Source organism: Eretmochelys imbricata, chromosome 8 (genome assembly GCF_965152235.1).
Source record: "Eretmochelys imbricata isolate rEreImb1 chromosome 8, rEreImb1.hap1, whole genome shotgun sequence".
Classification (NCBI taxonomy): Eukaryota; Metazoa; Chordata; order Testudines; family Cheloniidae; genus Eretmochelys; species Eretmochelys imbricata.
Window position 1 is genome coordinate 15,704,905 of NC_135579.1, and position 21,158 is coordinate 15,726,062.

Genomic DNA, 21,158 nt, shown 5'->3' on the forward strand with positions numbered 1-21,158 from the left:
CTGCAGCTGATCCCAGAAAAGCAGATAAAACTGGAGCAAATCAGGAAAGGGGGATGGGTGGAGGGTTTTTGGGGCAGTGTAATATGGAGGATCAGAAATCACGACCTCTAGGAGTGGGAACTTGCTCAGTCTGGTGGCAGAGGTGGTATCTTGTGCTCATGCTTTAGTAACCTCTGCTGGCAGGTATGAGGGTTGGCCAGTCCCAGAGAGCTACCTCCACCTGTGATTGAGTGACGTATTTAATGGTGAGGAGCAGTATGTATAAGTGGAGAGGGAAACCTCAAGGCTCTGAAGGAAAAAAACCCACAATATTTGGTAGGGGGAAATAAAGGATGATAATTAATAGTGAGATTTATTTGCAACACGGTTCTATGAACACTGGCTGTGCATGTATGAAAGTTCCATGGGCATCAACCATGGAAGTTTTCTATGCTGCATCAGACCCAAGGAGCCTTTCTTTCTGATGCAGGGGATAAAATTGTCTCCCTTTCTCAGTATAACAAATGTTGGTGACTTCTGTCACTTGTGAAAACATCAAGACCTGCCTTCCCCTCTTGCCCAGATCTGGAAGAAGCTCCAGTTAGATTCGTGAACTTCTCATTTGATGTTCAGGGAACCTACAGCTGATACACCTAGTGATGAAGGAGTATCTATCTAGTGGTAAAGGAGTATTAAATGAAACAATTTCAATACAGTAATATCACTTGAAAGACCTTCAATAACACATTATTTTAAAAGGACATCGTCAAGTAACTTTCCCCACCTTTTAAAGTCTTTTTTTTTTTTTTTTGTACTCATGGTTTACAAAAACTCTTTGAAATTCAACCAGTTGTATCACAGCACAGTGGTTTTTCATGGCAGGGTCCATAATAAGTGCTGGGTGATTGGCACTAAGTGAAGAAAAACAAACAGACAGTGTAGCAATAATTTGAAAAACAGTCACCTAGGAAGCACTGTGTGGAGTTTGCAGATAGCGAGGGTAGGTGCAATTTTTGGATTTACCATTTTTGAGAGCATCCCTTTATGTCAACTTCACCACTAAATACTTCTCTGTGGCCTGCGGGAACCCATGCCCACAGCTCTTCTTGCAGTCCTTGTGAGTTTTCTGTTGAACATCCCACCCAGATTCAGATGAAATAGCCATTGCATTCTACAGCTGCAGAGTCATAAAAGGCCGGGGGACTTACTGCTGATTAAAAGAGTTCAGTATTATTCCTGTGACAATATGTTCCATTATTACACGTCACTTGAAGGTATTAACCGGGGACGCTATCATTAAATTGTCAGAGGAGTTTCACTAAGTGGCCCATGGCATTGTGCTTTGGAGTTGTTTATCCTCTCTTTAATTCACAATTCAAACACCCACATAATTTCTTATTTTGAATATTCAACCCACCCACAAAGAGGAAATATTTTTATGAGTCTTTTATTGAGATGATGTCAGTGTGGAAACGGGCAGATGACAGGGAGAAGGAAAAATGTCAAATTAATAAGGGTGACACGTCTCATCAGTCATTTTCAAGATGCAATCTGCTACATACTGTAAGATTTTGTCATTCAGCTCATCCAAAGAGGAAAAACCCTTCCAACATGTCCCTAGACCATCTAAGGACTTATCAACACTATGACACTAATAGGAATTCATCAAACTGATCCATGTTCATGTCTTAGCAGCAATGCAGTGAATATGTATGAAGTTCCAACACAATGCCCGAATCCTCCATTCCTGGAAGTGGATGGCCTGTTGATGTGGCTCAGAGAAGGATGCTCTTCTCTAGGCTCTCCAGCTGCTCCTCGAGAAATTTAATCTGCTCCTCAAGGTCTTTCTGCTCTATCAGTAAAGAGGTCTTCACTTGAACAAAGTGTTTGTATTCCTGGAGTTGCTGGTCAGTCAGGTATTTGGAAAGGATACCAGAAACCACTCTTTCCCTGCGATCCAGGTTTTCTTTCAGATCTTTTGCATCTTCCCGCTGTCTAGACAGGAGGTTGTGCCGTTCATGTAATGATTGCTAGTAGGGAAAAAGCAAAAGCAGCATACACCATGAAAATCAATAATTTCTGACAGACTCTAGATCTTCATTCTGGAGCCACAGTGTATTAAATTTAATTACTTCCCCTTGTGGCTTTAGATTCTGGATGGCTTCTCCTAGACTACATTACTGTCCCTTATGGCTTGCAAGGTAAAGGTGCCTGGCAAATCCCATCAAGATTCACTTTTTATGTTGCCCACAGGAAGCAAGTCAAAGGTAGTAATAATATATTTAAAATCCTAATTATCTCTGTGTGTCAGGTCTACCCTGCATCTGTCTTGTGTAGACTGTAAAACCTTTAGGGCACAAAGTGTTTGTATTTGTGGCCTGAACAGAGCCAAATATAGTGTCAGTGCATAACAAATTATTATTGGTAATAATAAACTATATAAAAGAATAAACTATAACTATTAATGTACCTGGAAGAGAGTAACCTGCTAAACAAGAGTAGCTACTAAGTGAGGATGGCTTTTAAAACAGTATATATTAATTTGTTTAAGCCTGGCCTACATTAGGGAATTTTAACATTTCCACCATTGCGAACACTAGTTCAGCTGGCCTGGTTTTAGTAAGATTAGCAATGTGGGACGTTTTCAGTACCATATCAATTAAACCTGCTCAGAACAAGTCTAATCAACTCCATGCTAAACAGGGCTGTTTGCGCCTGAGAGGCGTGGGCTCCCAATGTTGTTAAAGCTTGTGCAGCTGAACGATTGGAGATTTTTGTAAAAATTGTAGACAAGGCTTTAGAGCACTTTATCCAAAGTCCTGAGTAAAGTACCCTAACTAATGTGAAGAGCTCTCAGTGTAGCTGGTTTAGGGGAACTACCCCACTAGAAATTAACTGTTCGCTGGGAACATCTATAACCAGTTCAGCTTAAATGTGCTTTGACTGAAGAGTAGAGGGCAGGCGTCACCTTGTTTTAAGCTGTGTTAGCCAAAACCAATTTAAAATATTGTCTAAAACCACTTTTGCTTCCGTGAGCTCAACTCCAGGGCAGACATATTCTGAATCTCCAGGGGGCATCACATGATAAGATTCTGGTGGTGAGTTTCTGAATTTGGATTGATTGTATGCATTTGATAATGTAAAGAAAAATGACCCACAAGAATTCAAAGCTCTGCAGAAAAGGAGCAGCGCTGCTCATGGGGGTAAGATCACAGAAGGAACTCTGTGCTCGACTTGTTCCTCATTTGGGAATCCGCCACGTGGGTAGTATTGTGGAAAGGGGCACGCCTTATTTAACAAGGACAGCAGAAAAAAGTATCTCTTAGGACATAATGGCTTTGTCTACGCTATGGGGAAAAAAAAGCAGTGTTTCTAACTCAAGTTAGCTAACTTAAGTTAAATTCCTATTGAAGACAAGGCAATTTGTGGTGTTCACATGAGTTAGCAGGTTGAGTTAAAGACTTTGGGGGATTTCACCTCCAGTTCGGAACACACTTTTTTCCCCCTAGTGAAGACAAGGCCATTGGGTTAAATAGGATTTCCAAACTCAGAAGAAATTATCCTCAGTGGAAAACATCTGGAATACAGGATTTTGTTCTACACCAACAGGAGACGTTTAAGTGGCTTCCCAGATCCCCAGTCCCATATACTGACAATTTCAAAAGCCACAACTATAGTTCAGCATCTACACAGTGCTTACCTGTTCCCATCACCACCTTGCACTCCTGCTTTAGGTAGGAGCCTAACTTTTCCTCCACTGAGCAATTATTGTTTGTGAGGCTCACTCTTTCTCTGCCATGGAAATACGCCAAGCCAATTATTAACTACTACTGGCAAAGCCAGCCATGGTTCAGATCTGCATCTAATTTTATCCATATCTCTATAGAGTTCTGAGACAGAGAAATAGATCCAGTGAAGGTCTATCTTGAAAGATAAGTGTGAAAGAAATAAAGAGGCTAAATCTCCAATCCTTTTGTGACTCACCTTCTCCTCAGCATCTGTATTCTCATTGATTTTCCTCATGGCATTTTGGACTCGAGCGAGGCGGCTGGACAAACAGAGCAGCAGGCTCACTACCTTTTCCAGATCACCAATGAACATCAGGTAGCGCTCATACTCATTGGGCTTGCAGACATCTTGTACCATTGCCTCTAGCTCTTTGCCACGCAGAGCATACTCCTTGGTTTCGGATAGGACAAGTTCCCTTTCTTCCCAGAGGGTCTGCAGTTTGGATTGGATGCTAGAAATAAGTTCCTTCTGCAGGGGAAATAAAAAAAAAAATTGGAAACTTTGTTACTAACTCCCAGAATCCAAACTGCTTACAGACACTGGCTTTTTCCACAGATTGTCTCCTCCAGATTTTAAACTTTTTTTTTTAATACTTTCAAGCCTGTACAAAAGACAGTTACAAACAAGTTCCAATGACTTTATAAACTATATTATTATTTTCACCCCCAAGAGTGAAAGTCTGGTAGTTGCCTCAATAAAGCCAAAGAGTTTGCATAACATACCTGGCAAGGGTAATTAAGGCCTGGTCTACACGGGGCAAGGAGGGCTAGTTAAGTCGGTCTAAGTTACACAATTTCAGCTACGAAAATAGTGTAGCTGAAGTTGTACTTAGAGCTACTTCACTGCAGTAGGTCGACAACTGATGCTCCCCCATCGACTCCACCTGTGCCTTTCACCCTGGTGGAGTACCGGAGTTGACGGGAGAGCGCTCGGCGGTCGAATTATCGCGTCTTCACTAGATGCGATAAATCGACCCTCACTGGATCGATTGCTCCGGAGGTAAGTGTAGACATGCCCTTACAGGCAAAAAGGGAAGGAGGATAAGGGTTATAGTATTAAGAGCATATAATTACTCAGTAAGACATGGACACAGTGTGATGGTTCCATTAAAAGCTAATTCAACTCACTTCCTGTAGTCAATATAACAGAACTGAATTCTATGGGGGGATTTGAATGAGGCAAGGGAGGTAGGTTGGTGAACAGATTTGGGGAGGGTGTACCATCCACAGTGGGCAGCATGAAAGAAGGCTCAGAGATGAGAGTGGGAGAAGGATCACACCAACTTTCACTGAAATGCAGCCAACTCTGACATAGAAGGGAGCAGCCGCTAAACAGTGCGTAGGGAAGAATACCACATCCACTGTAGGAAGAATTTTAAGTAGGCAGATTATAATTAATTTGGCCATATTTCTACAACTAACAAGCCTAATTCTTTTGAAGAGTGATATGGGTTATTTTTAAAGAAGCACAGTATTTCTGCTTTAGGAATCATAGTCTAAGCTTATCTTTTTTTTCTCTGCACATGTGAAAGCCAATAGACAGATGCTATCAACAGAAACTGCTGCTATCAACAGAAACTGCTGCCAGTCCCCTAAATGTAAAGATCATCTTTCACTTAGATTGCCAGATGTAATCAATTTAGGGTTCAGATCTGGTCTCAAATACTGTACAATTTTGAATCAGCTAGTGTACAGAAGCTAGTTTTGCAAGGAAGCGTTCAGCTCAGAGTCTATCCCTGATCACTCTCACAGTGGATGTCTTTGGCAGATGAATAAAACAGGACAGAATTTACCAGTTACAGTCAAATATACCAAATTCATCATGACTTTAAATGGAGTTATAATAAAGATGAATTTGGCCCAGAAAGTCTCAATGCACTTTGAAGTACTGATATGGTGTTAAAGTATGTTGATAAAAGTGCTTTCTCTAACAGTACACGTACCAAATGTATGACAATATCTTAGTTACTGTAAGGAGACCCACACAGTCCTTTTCACATTCATATACCTACTTTCTTGGAAGTGATGTCATCAAGGTCATTTGAGCCATCTCTGTTCTTAATTAGGATTTGGTTCATGTTAGAATTGGGATCTTCTGTACTCGGACCTGCACTGTGTTCAGTCTCAGAACATGGTTCTGTTGGACCGTCAATACTTTTCCTGCTCCTGAAGCGGAAAATAAATATGTTAACAAATGTTTAGAGCCTAGTTCATGAACAATGTGGTTCCTATTCACATGTGTTTCTAGATTATCCAGAATCATTTTTCCCCCCCACTCAGGGATATTCTAACCTTTGAAAATATCTGGAGCATAAGATTTCTGACAGCCAAGAATTATCATGTTCCCTTCTAATAACTCCAGAACTACTTTGGGATCTCTCATGAAAACATTTCCAGTCTGGCACATTGCATGTGATACAAAAAAGAAATCCATCCAGGGCACTAGCATAGCTATTCAGGGCCGTATTTCCCAGTCAGAATTCTACCTCTCTTTCTTATGTACAGCTATGACTATTTCCTTAGACCTTCCTTGGTGTGACAACCAGAAGATGGGCCACAGAATTTGTTGCTCATTTAAAAAAACAGAATCCCCAGGTATTCTGATGCTCCAGTGAACGAAGGAGACAAATATACATTGAGACAGAAAGGAATGTGTAATCTCAAACTACTTACTCATTTTCCAGGACAGGCTGCACCTCTTCTCTCATCCTAGCTCCCTTATTCCTGTGTGATCTGTCAGACATTGAAATATTAACAGGAAAAAGGCCCTCCAGGAGGTCTAGAGCAGTTTTTCTAGTAGGATGAGGGATAAGGATATCAGCCAGAGAATTGTCTGTGGCAATTATCTCCATAGCAAGTTCTTCATATCTCTGGTCTTCAGGGGATTTCAGTCTCCTTTTAGGAAAGTCTGTCTCCTTTTCTGGCAGGACACAATTCTGGCTGTTGTACGCTGCTTTTTCATTTAAGGCTGAACTACTGATTTGATCTCCTTGCTCGGACTGAGCTGATGATGCTGTGTGGCAATTTATTTTTTCCTGGGAAAGTGCAATATCATTTGACTCTAATTGCTGCCGTGGGGTTCCCTTTGAAGCCTTGCCAGCCAGAGATTTTACACTGCATTCTTTTTCCACCTGAGTCTCTTCATTGTCTCCTCTTCTAGGGAACAGGATAGGGATTTCAGGAGTTAGTTCCTTGACATCTGGACAACATGAATTCACAACTGTACTACTGTCTTTATTCTCCTCATGCCGACCTCCATGACTGGATTCCTCTTTCTCAGGAATCTGGTATCTACAGGAAAGAAGAAAGAAGTTGCATTCACTGTGGACGTTCACTGCTCCACCAGAAGTTCTGGCAGATCAGGGCATAGATATTTTCATGTCTACCTTTTTCAAAGTCTCAGAGCTTCTGAATCTGTGATAAATGTTCACTGTGCTTGCGGGCCACAGGGCAGGGCCAATGCTAGATATGTGCTAATTGTACAGGCCCTCACATTTCTGGGGTCCTCAGTTAATATGCAGTCTCCCATTTCCAGCTCCATCCCTTCGCATTACGCCTCCTTTGAAAACATTTAAAAACCCCGTTGTACACTGACTCCTTGAGATGAATGCATAATACACAAGGAAGCAGAGCCATTGCGGCACTGCTTGCTATCATATTGTGCCAGACGCCACAGGAGAACAGACAAAATACCAGGAATGTGGTTTAAGGGCACAACTTTATTGAGTAACACATCTGGGAACCAGCTGCAATAACTCGTCCAGTGCAGGTCATCTTTTCTTTGTACCACCTGGTGGAGGGCTGCTGTCAGCCCCCACAACTCTTTTAACCTTGTCCCAGCACTATTGCTGGCAGCCCATTGCCCTCCCCTAATATGAGGGTAAAGGAGGTGGAGAAGAAGGGGTTGTCTCCTCCCTGAACAGACGTTAGGAGCCCAACGCCATTCCCCACCTTCCTTAGGAGCTCAACTAGGGTGTACATTCCCATCGGGTACATTGATGATGCATTTAGTGGAGTATGGTTTTTCCTGCAGAGCACCTTCTTGCTGTGTTCCCACTGAAAGCCGTTAGCTAGAAATTTGGTCCATTCACAATAGTTTCACGGGCATGTGTAAAACACCCCCAATTTTACTAATGTCTTTGTGAAATCTGAAAGCTTTGGAAAACTGTATATTTAAATATCTGAGAGCTGCAGTTCAGCTGAGTGCCCAGCTCCACAGGCTTGGAGCTAAATTCCTGCTGATCTCTTAGGTGCTGCAGTGCTGTTGCTTTGCTCAGCTCCTAAATGCCATAGGAACTGACTGACAAGGGAGATCTGCTTCTGTAATTGAGGACTGGCGCTTCAAACAGTGCAGCCTCAAGAGGCATAACTGAACTATCCAGAGATTTGATTCACCAGAGTTCAGAAAATCAGGATTAGACTTTGCCCCCTGTAGTGAAGGGAAGTATTGCTGCCCCCCAAGTATTTTCTTCAGAACAGTTTTTGTGACCCAGCTACAATATTGTGAATGGAAGAAACTTTACTGTGTACCTTCTATTTATTTCTGCAGCAAGTGCCCTCTAACCCAGAAAGTATCACCTGAGTTTAGGTAGCCACTCCCTCAATCTGTTCTTCATAAACAACACTCATTTTCTAATTCTAACTCTTTATTAAAGGAGAGGTATAACAGCTGACCGGTTAATATTTTTCTCTTTTTAAATGGGCTGAATGCAGATATGGAAGCAGAAGGCAATAGGCAAAGGGGAAATTGTTCAGTGTAGCTGAGCATGCTGGCCCTTTAAACCTGAAAGGGGCAAGAAAACCCTGTTCCAGAAACAATTAAACTAAGGCTCAGGAAATGGTCAAAGCAGTAATGGGGAATTAGTAGTTGGATGAGAGGAAAAACCCAGGACACTGTCCCTTTAAGGGCCTGGGACCAGGAGCCCTGAAGTGCAGTGTGGGACAGGTCTCCCCTCTCTCCCAGCCAACTAGGAGGAGCTCTCTGAAAGCAGGCAGTATATATGCTGCCTTCTCCCTGAGAACAGGGGAGATGCTGACAGAAGAAGGAAGCCAGGGCCAGAAGGCTGTGCTCCTGCTGGGAAGGTCCAAGAGTGAGGGCTTCATGAGGAGCAGAGTGGGATATAATAGGAAAAGAGCTCTGTGTGGTAGAAGGGCCAGAGCTGAGTATAAACATTTGGGTTGGGGAGATGGTCTTAAATTTTGAGGATTATTTTGAACTCTTTCTATTATATACCAAAACTTCAGACTTGGAGGGAGGAGGGTGTTAGCCACAAAAAAGACTGTGTGGGAGTCTTAAGGGGACTGAAGAGGGAAACCAGAGGTAAGCCGCAGTGGAGCCTGGGCTGGCCGTGAGGAGGCGATCAGGAGGCAACAATCCTGGTACATGCAGCTGTTGAGGTTTTGTGGGTTGTTGCTGCGTATGGGGGTGGGGAGGTAACACTTGTTTTGTAGATAAAAGCGAAACATTTATTTAATCCATTCAGTCAGTAGTTTTAGGAGTCGAGGCTTCTCCTTTTGTGCTGGTTTCCTCCTAAAGTTTTGGGCTTTCATGTAGCACTTAAAACAGAAGCTTTGATGGCAGAGGCTACTGACTATAGGGAATAAATAATTGTAGTCATACTGCATTTGCTATATAGAATAACCACAGCCATCTTTTTAAAGTACCTTTAAATCCAGATTTTGTAACAACTTAGGTGCACGGATGAACATACAAAACATTTGTAGTTTCTGCAGCCAGTTTGCATGTGCAATTACTGTTTGTTTTGTGTATGCATGTTATTGCACGTCCAAGTGATCATGATGTTTGCACATGCAATTACCAAATTCATGGTTGCATTAATGCACAAATTAGTTAGCACATAAATGGCCAAACTATCTGGATCTCTGGCCATTCAAATTTCTTAATGAGTTTATTATATACAATGGCTTTTTCACAGACACTATTTTTAACTCTATCTAAAAATCTGTGATAACTGAATGGGGTCTTATGAAGAGGGAGCACGGAGGAAGGCTGTAGAGATAGGCATAGAGATATGGCCGCCTGTCCTTTCTGCTTGGTATGGTTTTGTACTGTGATTATTTTGAAGATCACATGTCAACAGAGCAATAATTTAGAAATAGAAAGGTTACCTGGCTTTTTGTTCTGCTTTACTTTGCTTTCCCTCCAAGGCAACTTGCAAAGACAATACAGTCAGGAGAGATTCTGGCATGTCTGTCCTTGAAACTAAAGTATCACTTTGTCCATAGAGACAGGAAGGCTTTGATGTTATTTCTAAGCCATTGGTGACGGAGTCATTAAAGAAAACATTGTCCTCTTCCACAGAAGACAGGGCCAGTGGAGAATGAAGAGGAGACTCTGAATGTAATAGTGGAGATTGCAATGTGCCCAGGGAGGATACACACCATGGGGATAGATTTTCAATACTTAAGGAAATGCCATAGGGCTTTGTTGTGCTAGGAAGCCTTCCAAGTGTTTGGACCATTGTATCTGATCTCTTGAGCCCCGCAACGTCTTCAGTATTTGTTTGTCTGGGCAGATTTCCTGATACAGACTTGGTGCTGTGCAGATCACTTTGATGGTTTGCAGCTGAGCTGTTTTTACCACGTTCAAGTCCAGGCACTGGCAAGATGTGCAGGCTTTTCATGTGATGAAGCTGATCTGTGCTTTGGCTCAACAATGAAAGTCTTACAGTTTCTGAAATTCCAATTTCTTCCATAGACTTTCCCCTTCCTCTGGCTGTACAGACTCGCTGTTTTTCATCTCTAATACAGTCTTTTTCCTCCACCAAGTCAACTTCATTCTTTGATGGAAAGCTAAAGTTTCAAATCATATTTCACATTAGTTAATTACTAACGCCACCCTTTGGAGGCATTTTATTTATTATATGGAACTATTTAATGCAGGTAAAATACAAACCTCACAAGACCTTGAGCCAGCATTTGTAATCTAGGCCCACCAATGATACTCAATTGCTGGAAAAATCATTTTGTCAATCAGAGTTGAAGAGTGTGCCAGCCCGACGTTGTATTGTAAAGTTTGAGTCATGGCATTGTATCAGTGTGATGCTGTTGTATTATGACTCGGCATGATCTCATAGTGAGACAGCATCATGACAGGATGGCACAATTACTTCATCCCTTTCTTCCACAACCTCAGGGTGTGTTTACATGGAGATGCAGCACACAGCACGATGGGGTGTAAATTTACAGCTGTGTGGACCCTGCTGACGCACACGGAAAATTCCACTGTGCACTTTGATGCACTCTATGTAGTGTGCAGCAGGTGAGTACACTCTATTTTCACAGCCTGGGTTGCTGTGCCCTAAGTCTCTGTGGAGACGAGCCCTAAGAAAAGCACTGTAGACATGTCAGAGACTCCTTGGGCCTGAGCGAGAGACCTGGACTGCAGGGTAAATGCAGCAACTGTAGTTATTACGAGAAGAAAGTGGTAGGTAATGGGTAATAAGGGGGGAAAAAAACAACTTCAAATGGGATTATAAAATAGAATGGTTGCCAGAAGCTGGGTAACTTCTGGATAAATGCCTTGAAGTTAGCCAGTTCCTGTCTGGAGGGAATGAGATCCTTCTTGTCAGCAGGGTCAGTATTACATTAACACAGTACGCACATTGGGACAACTGGAACTCTCCAACAAGCAGGAAAGGCACACGTGTGAGGCCTGCAAGATAATCTGCTCTCATCTTTCGGAGCAAGTAATATCCAAACATAGTAAATCTGCACCAGTTTCACTGACAGGTTTGGATTTGCCACCAAGGTTCAGCGGAACACAGCTACAGTATTATGCAGCACAGTGGCAGAACTTGGTGGGTTGGGAGGTAGAGGGAGATATTATTGTACAGTAGGAGGCTATGGCTTCCTCTATAAATGTAGTACAATGAAACCTGAACTTAGTCACCTGAATTAATAGCCAGCAAAATCAGTCCCTACAGGATTTCCCTCCTCTCCCATATTCACTTGCCCTGTATTAAGAGTTTCTGACCACACATGGACTCACCCACACTTCCAGTTGCATCAAAAATAATCTGCTGAAGTGAAGCTGCTCCACCGGAATCAGGAATCTCAGACAGACCACTGAAGTCCTGCTGAGACAGGCTACCCTGTATCAAGCAGCCCCACTACACAGAATGGCCAAAACAATGGGAGTCCTAATGGTGGGTGTTAACAAGCAGTTTTTGGTGTCATTTTTTTGGTTGAAGCAAGACTTGATTGTTCCTCTACCAATTCTTCTAGGCAAGCGATATTGGATTAAAGTACTAGGAGCTTTTCTATGTAAATGTTTATTAAAAATGTATATAAACTCCATGCTTTAAGCATTCTGACAGGATCTCTGTGTTGTTCTTCTGTGGACAGGTCTGGCCTACCCTTTAGGTGCTGTTTTTGGCAGAGATCAGATGGTGGAGCTATGCACTCAAGTGAGGAAAAGAGGGGAAGCTATGGTGGTTTGCAATATGGAGTCTTTTACTGTAAAGAGCTTCCAGCCCTTTTCATGCATATTTTGTGTACATTTTACACCTTTTTTGTTCCACAAAAAGGCAAAAATTATTTTGAAGGCTACCTAAAAGGAAAGAAAATGATTTGGGGAATAAATAACCCTATTCTAAGGATGTGGGATTGTAGGATCACTGAGAAGAACCAGAGAAGTGCTGAGCACCTGTGACTCCCACTAAAGCTCCACACCTCTCAGGAGTAGGCCCTGAAGTGATCTCTCGTCAGGTAAAAGCCTTTAGACGGGAGATGCATCTCTGTGGTGCAGTGGCTGTATTATGCCTGGCTAACATCACGTGGAGGTTGGAAGCGACTCAGCATTTCAGAGCAGGCTGCCAGGCAATATTGCCTTTTCTGCGCTGCTACAGCAGTCCCTGGTGGCAAAAGCACAGAGTTGCTGCCTTTAACCAACATTTCTCAAGAAGAAACTCCCGTCCCTCCCTTTTGGATCTTCGTAGCTGGGAAATAAGATATCATTATTTCAGCCATCGCCACGTAGGCAGCACAAAGGCTAAATAGAAGAAGGGTAAATAAAAGAAGCAGAGTAAAGACAGCTGTATTGCAGTCTATTTCCCTATAGCCAGATGCATAATAAAGGACTAAATCCAGTGGCACTTACTTTGTTTTCACTCAGTTTTTACTCAGATAAAACTCCCCATAACAAGGTAAGGACAGACTGAAAACTGGATGAGGACATCGGGCTTAACCTAATAATAACAACAACAACTTGGCATGTGTATAGCACTTTTCATCTCTAAAGTGTTGTACAAATATTAACTAACTGATCCCCACAGCACCCCTGTGATACAGGGAGGGATTGTGATCCCTCACAACCTTCACTAAAAAACCTCAGACTGAGGGGTAGCTTGGAACGGAGGGAAAAGCACAGAGCTGGGGGATCAAACTCCAGATTTCTCTGCCACTGACTCCTTTTGAGGCATTGGTTAAGTCTAATCACCTCTGTGCTTTCGTCTCCCCACTTATAAAATAGAGAGAACACCTCTCCTGTACCTCAGAGGTGTTGTGAGGAATAGCTAATATAAGGTAAGTGCTTAGAAAATAAGCAGTGCTTTTAATGTCTGAAATCCTTTTGTCTCTGAACTAAGCATGATTTCCTCCATGATCTTTTTTAAAAGATTAAAATCTCTAAATAGTATTTTGTACATTTGGGGCCCAAGAAGTGCTGAGGGCCAACAACCCCACCGGCTTCAAATGGGAGTTGCAGATACTCCACACCTCTCAGGACCAGACTCTACATTTACAAGTTTCTGAGGTAGATTTTCCCCGACTTTGGCAATTATTAAGGCCATGATGATACTATCCATTTCTTTTGGGAACATCCACCCTAAAATGACAGCGCTTCCTTGCTGAAAATGCAACACTGCATTTTATTAGCATGGAAGAGCCTCCTTCATTGATGTGTCAGGCTTCAACTGAAGCGCTGTGAATTATATGATACCAGTGTCAGTCTGAGGGGCTACGGAAGTTCATGGATTCATATATCAGACCACTTCACAGGTGCCTGAATTACCACTTAATGAAAAGTCTCTCTACTTAGGCCCTGTCCACACAAAGACAGAAGCCATGCTAGAAATAGCTGTATCTAAACATGGCTGATGGGAGCAGGGTTTTACCAGCACTCGTCTAACAGAATGGCTGTGTCTACATTCAGGATTTTCACAAATTCTCCCACTGTTGCTTTAGCACTGGTGCCTCTCTGACTGTAAATAGCAGGAGGAGCATCCGACCCTGCTCTGAGCTACACTTGCACTCTGAACAGTTGTTAGCACTAGTGGAGTTGAACTGGTTCTACAGAATAGAGGTGAGAGGTGTCCACAAACAAAAACCTCATTGTAGGCCAGGGCCATGTGACCAGTTTTTTTTTAAATTCTGTTTTACGCCTGAGAACTAAACTAGAATTCTGTAACAAGGCCATAAGAGAGACAACAGATTAAACACGTTTATTAGTAGCCATGTGGGTATTTGGGTGGGGATTAGACTGAAGCATGGTTTAATAACACCTTTCTAATCCTTGTGCATGCTTGTCAGGGAAACCGTTCTAGAACCCTGCTAGCAAGAACTGTGTTTAAACACTGTTGTTGCTAGCTAACACATGTTTATTTCCAACATTGGCAGGACCTGTACTTCCAAAAAAAACTAGGAAACAACAGACTTCAGTTAGGAATCAATCACATTATAGAGCATCAAAATTAACATCACATTAAATTTACTGTATTGCAAAGAAACATAGTGAATGTAGCTGGCCACTAGTGTTTGAAAAAATTTCTAAATCAATGTTCATCTGGGGAGGGTAGAGTAGTTCTCACAACTTTACCTGGGGATGCTGGGATAGTTTTCACAACCTTGAATTGATGATGCCGGAAAAGTTGTACATCTATGAAGGTCCTGAAAACGCAGAAGACTTAACTTGAGCAGCATTGTAAATTCTTATTGCTTTTGTGTACTCAGCACCTCCCCAAGCCTACTAAGGTGGAAACTCAACAGTAGCTCAGATAGCAGTTTACTAAGCATTTTAAGTGTTTTGTTTCCTTTCAGTCATGTAATTCCCATCATTCTCTCCCAAGTTAGCATCAGTTTCCCCTTTAGAAAAAGGGGAAACTTCTCCATGACAAACTTCTCCATGACAGGAGAAGTATCAAGGAAGGTACATTTTACATGCCTAAGTAGAGAAATTTTACACAGTGCTCAACCCTGCCCCACAATCTAATGAAGCCCAGACAGTCAATAATCTGTTTCATGGTCGTTGAATCATAGAATCTTTTGGATTGGAAGGGACTTCTAGTGAGTTGTCCAGCTCATCCCAGTGTATAATAGTGGTTATTACTTGCACTTGGATACTACAGTGAGTGGTATCCTACAGATACATCATAATCAAATTGATTCCATTATCCTTCAACTATCCAAAATAGATGGGTTTTTCCAGGCTAGGAGGCAGTCAGTTAGGCACACACTAGACTGATTATCTATAGGTTCTTCGCAACTGTGTATCAATCCCCTCTGCTTATCAGAGAATCTAGTCTATCCTCCAACCCAGAGGTAACCCACCCATTCATGGCCTTCATAGGTATTGTTCTGGGTTACTCTTCACAAGGCTAAGCTCGAACATGCTCACAGTTTGAAAAATTCAAAGCTACAGCCATGGGAACATGAGGTTGAATGGTCAAATAGACGGCTAATCTTCACCTGTCATGCTGATAGACAATACAGGAACAAAATATTGACTCTACCTTTGCTTGTCTACAGTTCTGAAAATAGGCATCTTTGGTGGCAGTTTCTTATCTCAGTGGCAGTTCCATTAGCTAGAAGATGCTAATGGCGGGGGAAAAGGCTTTCTCTTCTCTTTCCCCTTTGCCTCTGTTTATTTTCCTTATCTGTCTTTTCCAGAAATATTGACATATATATTGTCCTCCAAATTCTGGCACTGAAAAGTGCATATTTCTGCCCTGACACTGGGACAATGTTCGCTGAGCATGTAGGAAATAAAGCAAATGGCCAATTTTACCTGTTCCAACAGGCTTCTAAAGTGTTAGAGTCTGCCAGAAGCCACATCATCATATTATTTAAACTCAAGGCTGTTGTGTCAAGAGCAAGGGCAAAAGGAACCATCCATAAAGACTCAGCATTGTAGTCTTTTATGGTGTGTGGTGAGCTAGCTGTTGGTAGCTAAGCAATGTTGTTCTATATATGTAAATATCTATATCACATGCTCTTCACCACAGTATCTGAGGTATCAGATGAGAACCATTGTTTTATTTTCCTAATTGTGGTACCCTAAGTAGCCCAGAGACCCTCTTGCTATCCCAGAATGAGTAATTTTGAGATCTAAACAGTGTGTGGGAAGTCGTATTATGAGAAGAGATGGATCCATGGAAGGTTCTCTCTCTTCTACCAAATGGAGAGCCACCAACCTAGGAAACAGAAATCTCAGTCCTATAAAACAGATTTCTAAATAAACAGTGATGAACACATATTCATCCTGTGCGAGTCTGCAGTGTCCATGAATTACTTCTACCTGAGAAAAACAGGAAATCTAATTTCATCAGGATAACTATCCAAAAGTATCTGTCTAGCTATCTTCAGTTTTTTTAAGTGGCTGGGTGTGAGGTTTGAGAAAACTGGGAAGGATGCAAAGTTGCAATGTATAACTAGACAAAGCTCAGTGGTTTCTGCTGAGTTTTAGTTTGAAAATCTGGGTTCAATTAAAAAAGTCAAAAGTGAAACTCAGGTATAGGAAGGAAGACTTCATAAGAGCCAAAAGAGACAGACAAACATAAATAAAATATTTGCACTAATTCTGTCAACTGGAACCCACAGATTTCTATATGGCTTTGCTTTTCAGGGCAAAAACCACTTAAAAGCTGTTCCCTCAAAAGACTTATCTGGGAGAAAAACGTTTCTTCTAGTTTCCTCATAGATACTTAGGATACAGCAGGCTTGCAAGCTACCCCTCTACCTCCTTGGCAGCCTACCCAAATTCCTCTCCTAATGGTCAAATCAGGTTCAAAATCCAGAAATCTTTCCTTGTGGACTTTTCAGATGAATTTCTACCAGCCCTGTTTGTTCTACCAGCCCTGAAAGAGCATGTAATATTTAGCATGTAAGAGCTTTTATCTATGGCAATGCACTTAAGTTTTCAACCTCCAAGCAAACTTATTAGCAACTTGTTTTCCATTAAAAAAAAGAAAAATCTACAGTTTGTCTGCAAAGCACTATGCATGCCAACAATTAACAACCATTATTGTCATTTAATTAAACATAATATTTTAAAACATTTTTGGTAGGATGGCTTTTAGAACTCCAAACAATTAATTTTATATTCTCTCTTCTAATCTGTTCCTCCAACCAAACTCAAAACATACGATTTGCAAACAACTGTGAGGTTTCCTATAGAATAACAAACACAAAATCCTCCTTTTTTTCTTCCAGGTTTCAAGAACAGGCTATAGCTCACTAAGGATCAGATTATTAGTTTCTTACTTCCATTGGTGAGCAATGGGACTCATGTGAGCAACTACTCACCAGTATAAGCAAAGGGTTCACAGTCTGGCCAAAAACTGGAAATTACCTTGTAATATCTTTCATACCTGTGCAGGAGAAGATGACGATTTTGATCGTTCTCGACCTTTGCTGGATGCAGAAGCCCCTGATGGAATGAGATTTTCAGCTGAAGCACATTTGCTGGTGCAGTTTCCGTCTGTTTCCCTGACAGCAGACTTGGGTTTTGAATGTGCTGTCTCAGTAGCCGAAGAACTAGCACTGTGTCTATTGGTCCAGATCCCTGTGGCAATTAAAGCAGGGGAGGGTTCTGGAATTCTTTCTGGAGAGAGAAATTGGCAGATTACCTCATTATTTTGGGTCTTTCTGGTAATATCTGGTTTGGAAGTCTTGCCCTCAGCAAGCCTCTTAGCATTTGAAGGCCTCTTCTGCAGGGGCGGTTTGTGCAGAGCACTAGCGGGCCTTTGTGCAATCTTTCGTTCCATGTATTCAATAAGTGCAGTATGCTGGATTTGCTTCAACTCGGTCTTGGAGAGATTGGAGCTGGCAAGCGCACTCCCTCGGTTTTCCAGAATCTTTCTTCTGGCTGCCATTGCATCTTGTTCATTAATTTCATCCGACCTGACCCCGGTGCTTTCCGATCTTTCAAGATCACCCTGATCTTGCTGATCGTCCAGTTTATTGAGCTTCTCAGGTTCGGAATAACACAATTTCTTTTGTTCTTCTGTTATCCTTTTTCTTCCTCCTATTCGAGCAGCTTGTGGCCTCTTTGTTTCTTCTTCTTTGCTGCTGTTTTCCAGAGACTTGGGAAGAGGAATCAACTTGGCATCCTCATTTGCACTGGATAAGGACAAAGATCTGAGATGTTCAATTGACGGTCTTTTGGAGGGTTTCTGCTTCAGCCTTATGGGCAAGCTCATCTGTAAATCCTTTCTTTTGAAAGATGTTTCTCTCAGGACCTTTCTTTGAGCAACTTTAAGTTTTTCCCTGTAATCATTCTTGAAACTCTCATCCACCGATGAAGCAGAGCTCCCCAGAATTACATCATCAGTCTCATTAATGGTATCATCCCCTGTGCACTGAAGGTGGTGTTTGTTCTTTTGAAGCTGGTTAATTTCTCTTTCTATCTCTATAGGTTGTGCAGAAACAGGGTGATTGCTCCTTGGAGAGGTCTTAGGCAAACTCCCTGAGTCCTCATGTTGCTGAGTGTCATTTTTGTGACTCAGAATGTTGGTGTTTTTCCCACCAGAAAGGTAATAAAGGAGAGGAGTTGTCTGCCTGTTTATTTTTTCACTGGCAGAATCATCCTGAGGCTGTCTTTCAAGCTTCTTTTGAAATTCAAGTTGGTGTTTTCTTTGATGAACAGGATTTAGGGTGTCCTCTTCCTTTGGGTTCATGTTAAGGTCAGGACTGCTATTGTTAGATTGTGTTTCACTCTGGAGTCCATTTGGAAATTGAGATGGGGAGTCATTGTTTGGTCTGTAATAAGATGTTTGGTCAGCACTATCAGAAAATTGCTTATTTCCAAAATCCAATTCCCCATGGTGAATAGGCTCTGTTTCTACACCTTCCAAGCTGTAGGACAGTGGTGATTTCTGCATTTTGATATGTTGATTGAGAAGTAGTTCCCAAACATCATTCCTGTTTTCTTCTTTGGAGCCAGAGCACTGATTCTTGTCCTCGGAGCTGTTCAGTTTCTCAGACACATCTTCACTTGGAAGAGGACTGTCCATGTATTTTAAGCCTGCCCTACTCTCCAATACATCCTGATCCAAGCTTGAATACTCTTCAGTCCAGAATGGGCACTGAATGCAGGGAAACTGTCCCTCTTGTTGGCTGGATTCTGAGACTCTGCTTTGCAAATCTGCTTCTCTAAAGAGTGGTTCGTGTACTCCACAGGCAAAAAGATACTGTTTGTTCTCTTGTGTATCATTAACAGCACTGAGGTTGGTATGCAGTGGATGAGAGGACTTAGAGTTCATCTCCTCAGGAATTTTATAAGCTTGGACTGAATTCTGAGTACAGAAAAGATTTGGGGTCTTAGCCAAAGAGTCAGACTTTAAATATTCTTGAAAAATAATAGACGAGGGTCTGATGAAAATATGAGGCTTGTTTTGCTTTGTGCCATCTTGGGATGGATCCCTCTCTTTGCTTTCCTCAGGCATTAGCCCCTCATTCTTTGACCTGAATACCCAGTTTGTCCCTGAATCAGAGGGGAGAAGGACATTGCTAATATCCTGAGCACAAGTAGCTAGTTGCACACTATAGTCAAAATGATTTCCAGAATTAGATTTCCCTCTTGTAATTTCAAAATTTCTGGTAGCTTTATAGCTATGAAGTCGTGCTGGTGGTGATGGTGGACGAGGGGGTAAAGCCAGAGGTGATGGTGGCTGACATAAAGTCCCATGGGTAGGAGTGCTTCTGTATTGTCCATTGAGCCCAGTATCGTCGGAGTTGTGATGACTACCCAGCTCCAGTGACTTGTGCTGATGTGTGGGTTTAGGATCAGAGTTTATTGCATTAGGATTATAAATTCCTCTTACATATTCCGAGTCCATATATGGCAATCGCTCTAAGGGCAGACAATAGTTTTCATTATAATATGGTGGAGAATGATATTCTGGAACGTTTGAGCCACCAGAGAAAGAGCTGTAAGCAGAATCTAAGAGGTGGTCTAAGCTGCTGATGGACTTAAGTGGCGAGAGCCTGTTTCCATAATCAGGTGAGACCACTGGCTCCAACAGTTCTGCAATCTGGCCAGCTTGCTTGAGGTTCCATCTTTCGATCTCATTCCCATAGGAAGCCATATCTACTATCAGCCAGCTCCTCCAGGAAAAGAATTCAGATTAAGTCTCCCTGCTTGTGACTCAGCACATTTTACTGTATTTAGCACATTTCATGTGTAGGTAGATGATCCTGGAGAGAAAAACAAACATTTTGAAAAACAGCCATTGAGAAGGATGATTACAGATTTAGACAGAGCTGTAACGAGGCATTTTAGTACCCCGGGCAAGCAAGCATCTGTGCACTCCCTACTGTTTTTTCCCCTTCATTTCCCTGCCCCATTTTCCCACCCCCATGACTTTCAGCCTGGGAAGCTACCCCGCTCACCCGACCCTGGTTACAGCCCTGGCGTTAGACTATGTACTAGATCCTCAACTGGTGTAAACCATTTGTAACCCCATTGAACCTGAAGTAAATCAGCGTAGCTCTATTGACATCAGCTGAGACTCTGGCCCTAAATATAATCAATGGGGTCTGAGTGTAAAATTTACATTCAGCATATTTCAACCAAATTGTTTTTATAAGGAGCACAGATAACATGTGACCTCTAAGAAGTGGGAAAATCCTGGGATTCCATTCTTTCTCCCATTGTATCAGCAATATCTGGTGTAAGTTTCATGTAGTACTGGGGCGGGGAAAGGCCTTCATTAGTCACTGTGAAAGAGGGAGTCCAGTGAGTTAAGCACAGGTGTGGCAGCCAAGATCTCCTGAGTTCTAATTCTAGTAGCTTAACTTTTAAAAGTAAATGTTAATGTCTGTAAAGTGTGACTGGAATGTGAAATGTGTGTATTTAAATGGGTTACATAGAAAGAAAACACGTGCGATGCTTGCTTCTAAACATAACTTTTGTGCTCCAGCTCCTCTTGAATTCCACTGCGCAGGAATGGCATTTTTAAAAATAAAATAAATTACTCCCAAAGAGATGAATACTAGATTTCAATCCATTTTTTGGAGTCTGATCCATTAATGGTGACAGGTTTCAGAGTGGTAGCCGTGTTAGTCTGTCTCAGCAAAAAGAACGAGGAATACTTGTGGCACCTTTAAAGACTATCCAATTTATTTGGGCATAAGCTTTTGTGGGCTAAAACC

The 21,158-nt window shown here is 42.0% G+C and overlaps 1 protein-coding gene across 1 annotated transcript; it reads right to left on the minus strand.

The window, feature by feature from the left end:
- Window positions 1–1,754: 1,754 nt before the first annotated feature.
- Window positions 1,755–20,092, minus strand: SHROOM1 (shroom family member 1). Its single transcript, XM_077825259.1, has 7 exons — window positions 17,375–20,092; window positions 14,605–14,675; window positions 9,897–10,580; window positions 6,441–7,058; window positions 5,780–5,933; window positions 3,964–4,236; window positions 1,755–2,009 (listed from the first exon to the last, which is right to left on the minus strand). The coding sequence occupies exons 1-7, from the start codon at window positions 20,090–20,092 to the stop codon at window positions 1,755–1,757; spliced, it is 4,773 nt and encodes a 1,590-aa protein (XP_077681385.1).
- Window positions 20,093–21,158: the final 1,066 nt, after the last annotated feature.

What these genes read in the sequence shown, in the direction of transcription:
- SHROOM1 (XM_077825259.1), bottom strand. Translation starts at nt 20,092, where the DNA reads ATGGCTTCCTATGGGAATGAGATCGAAAGATGGAACCTCAAGCAAGCT. An exon ending in CAGCCTGTCCTGGAAAATGA is followed by an intron (nt 5,934 to 6,440) that starts GTAAGTAGTTTG and finishes TTTCCGCTTCAG; the next exon opens with GAGCAGGAAAAGTATTGACG. An exon ending in ATGACATCACTTCCAAGAAA is followed by an intron (nt 4,237 to 5,779) that starts GTAGGTATATGA and finishes TTTCCCCTGCAG; the next exon opens with AAGGAACTTATTTCTAGCAT.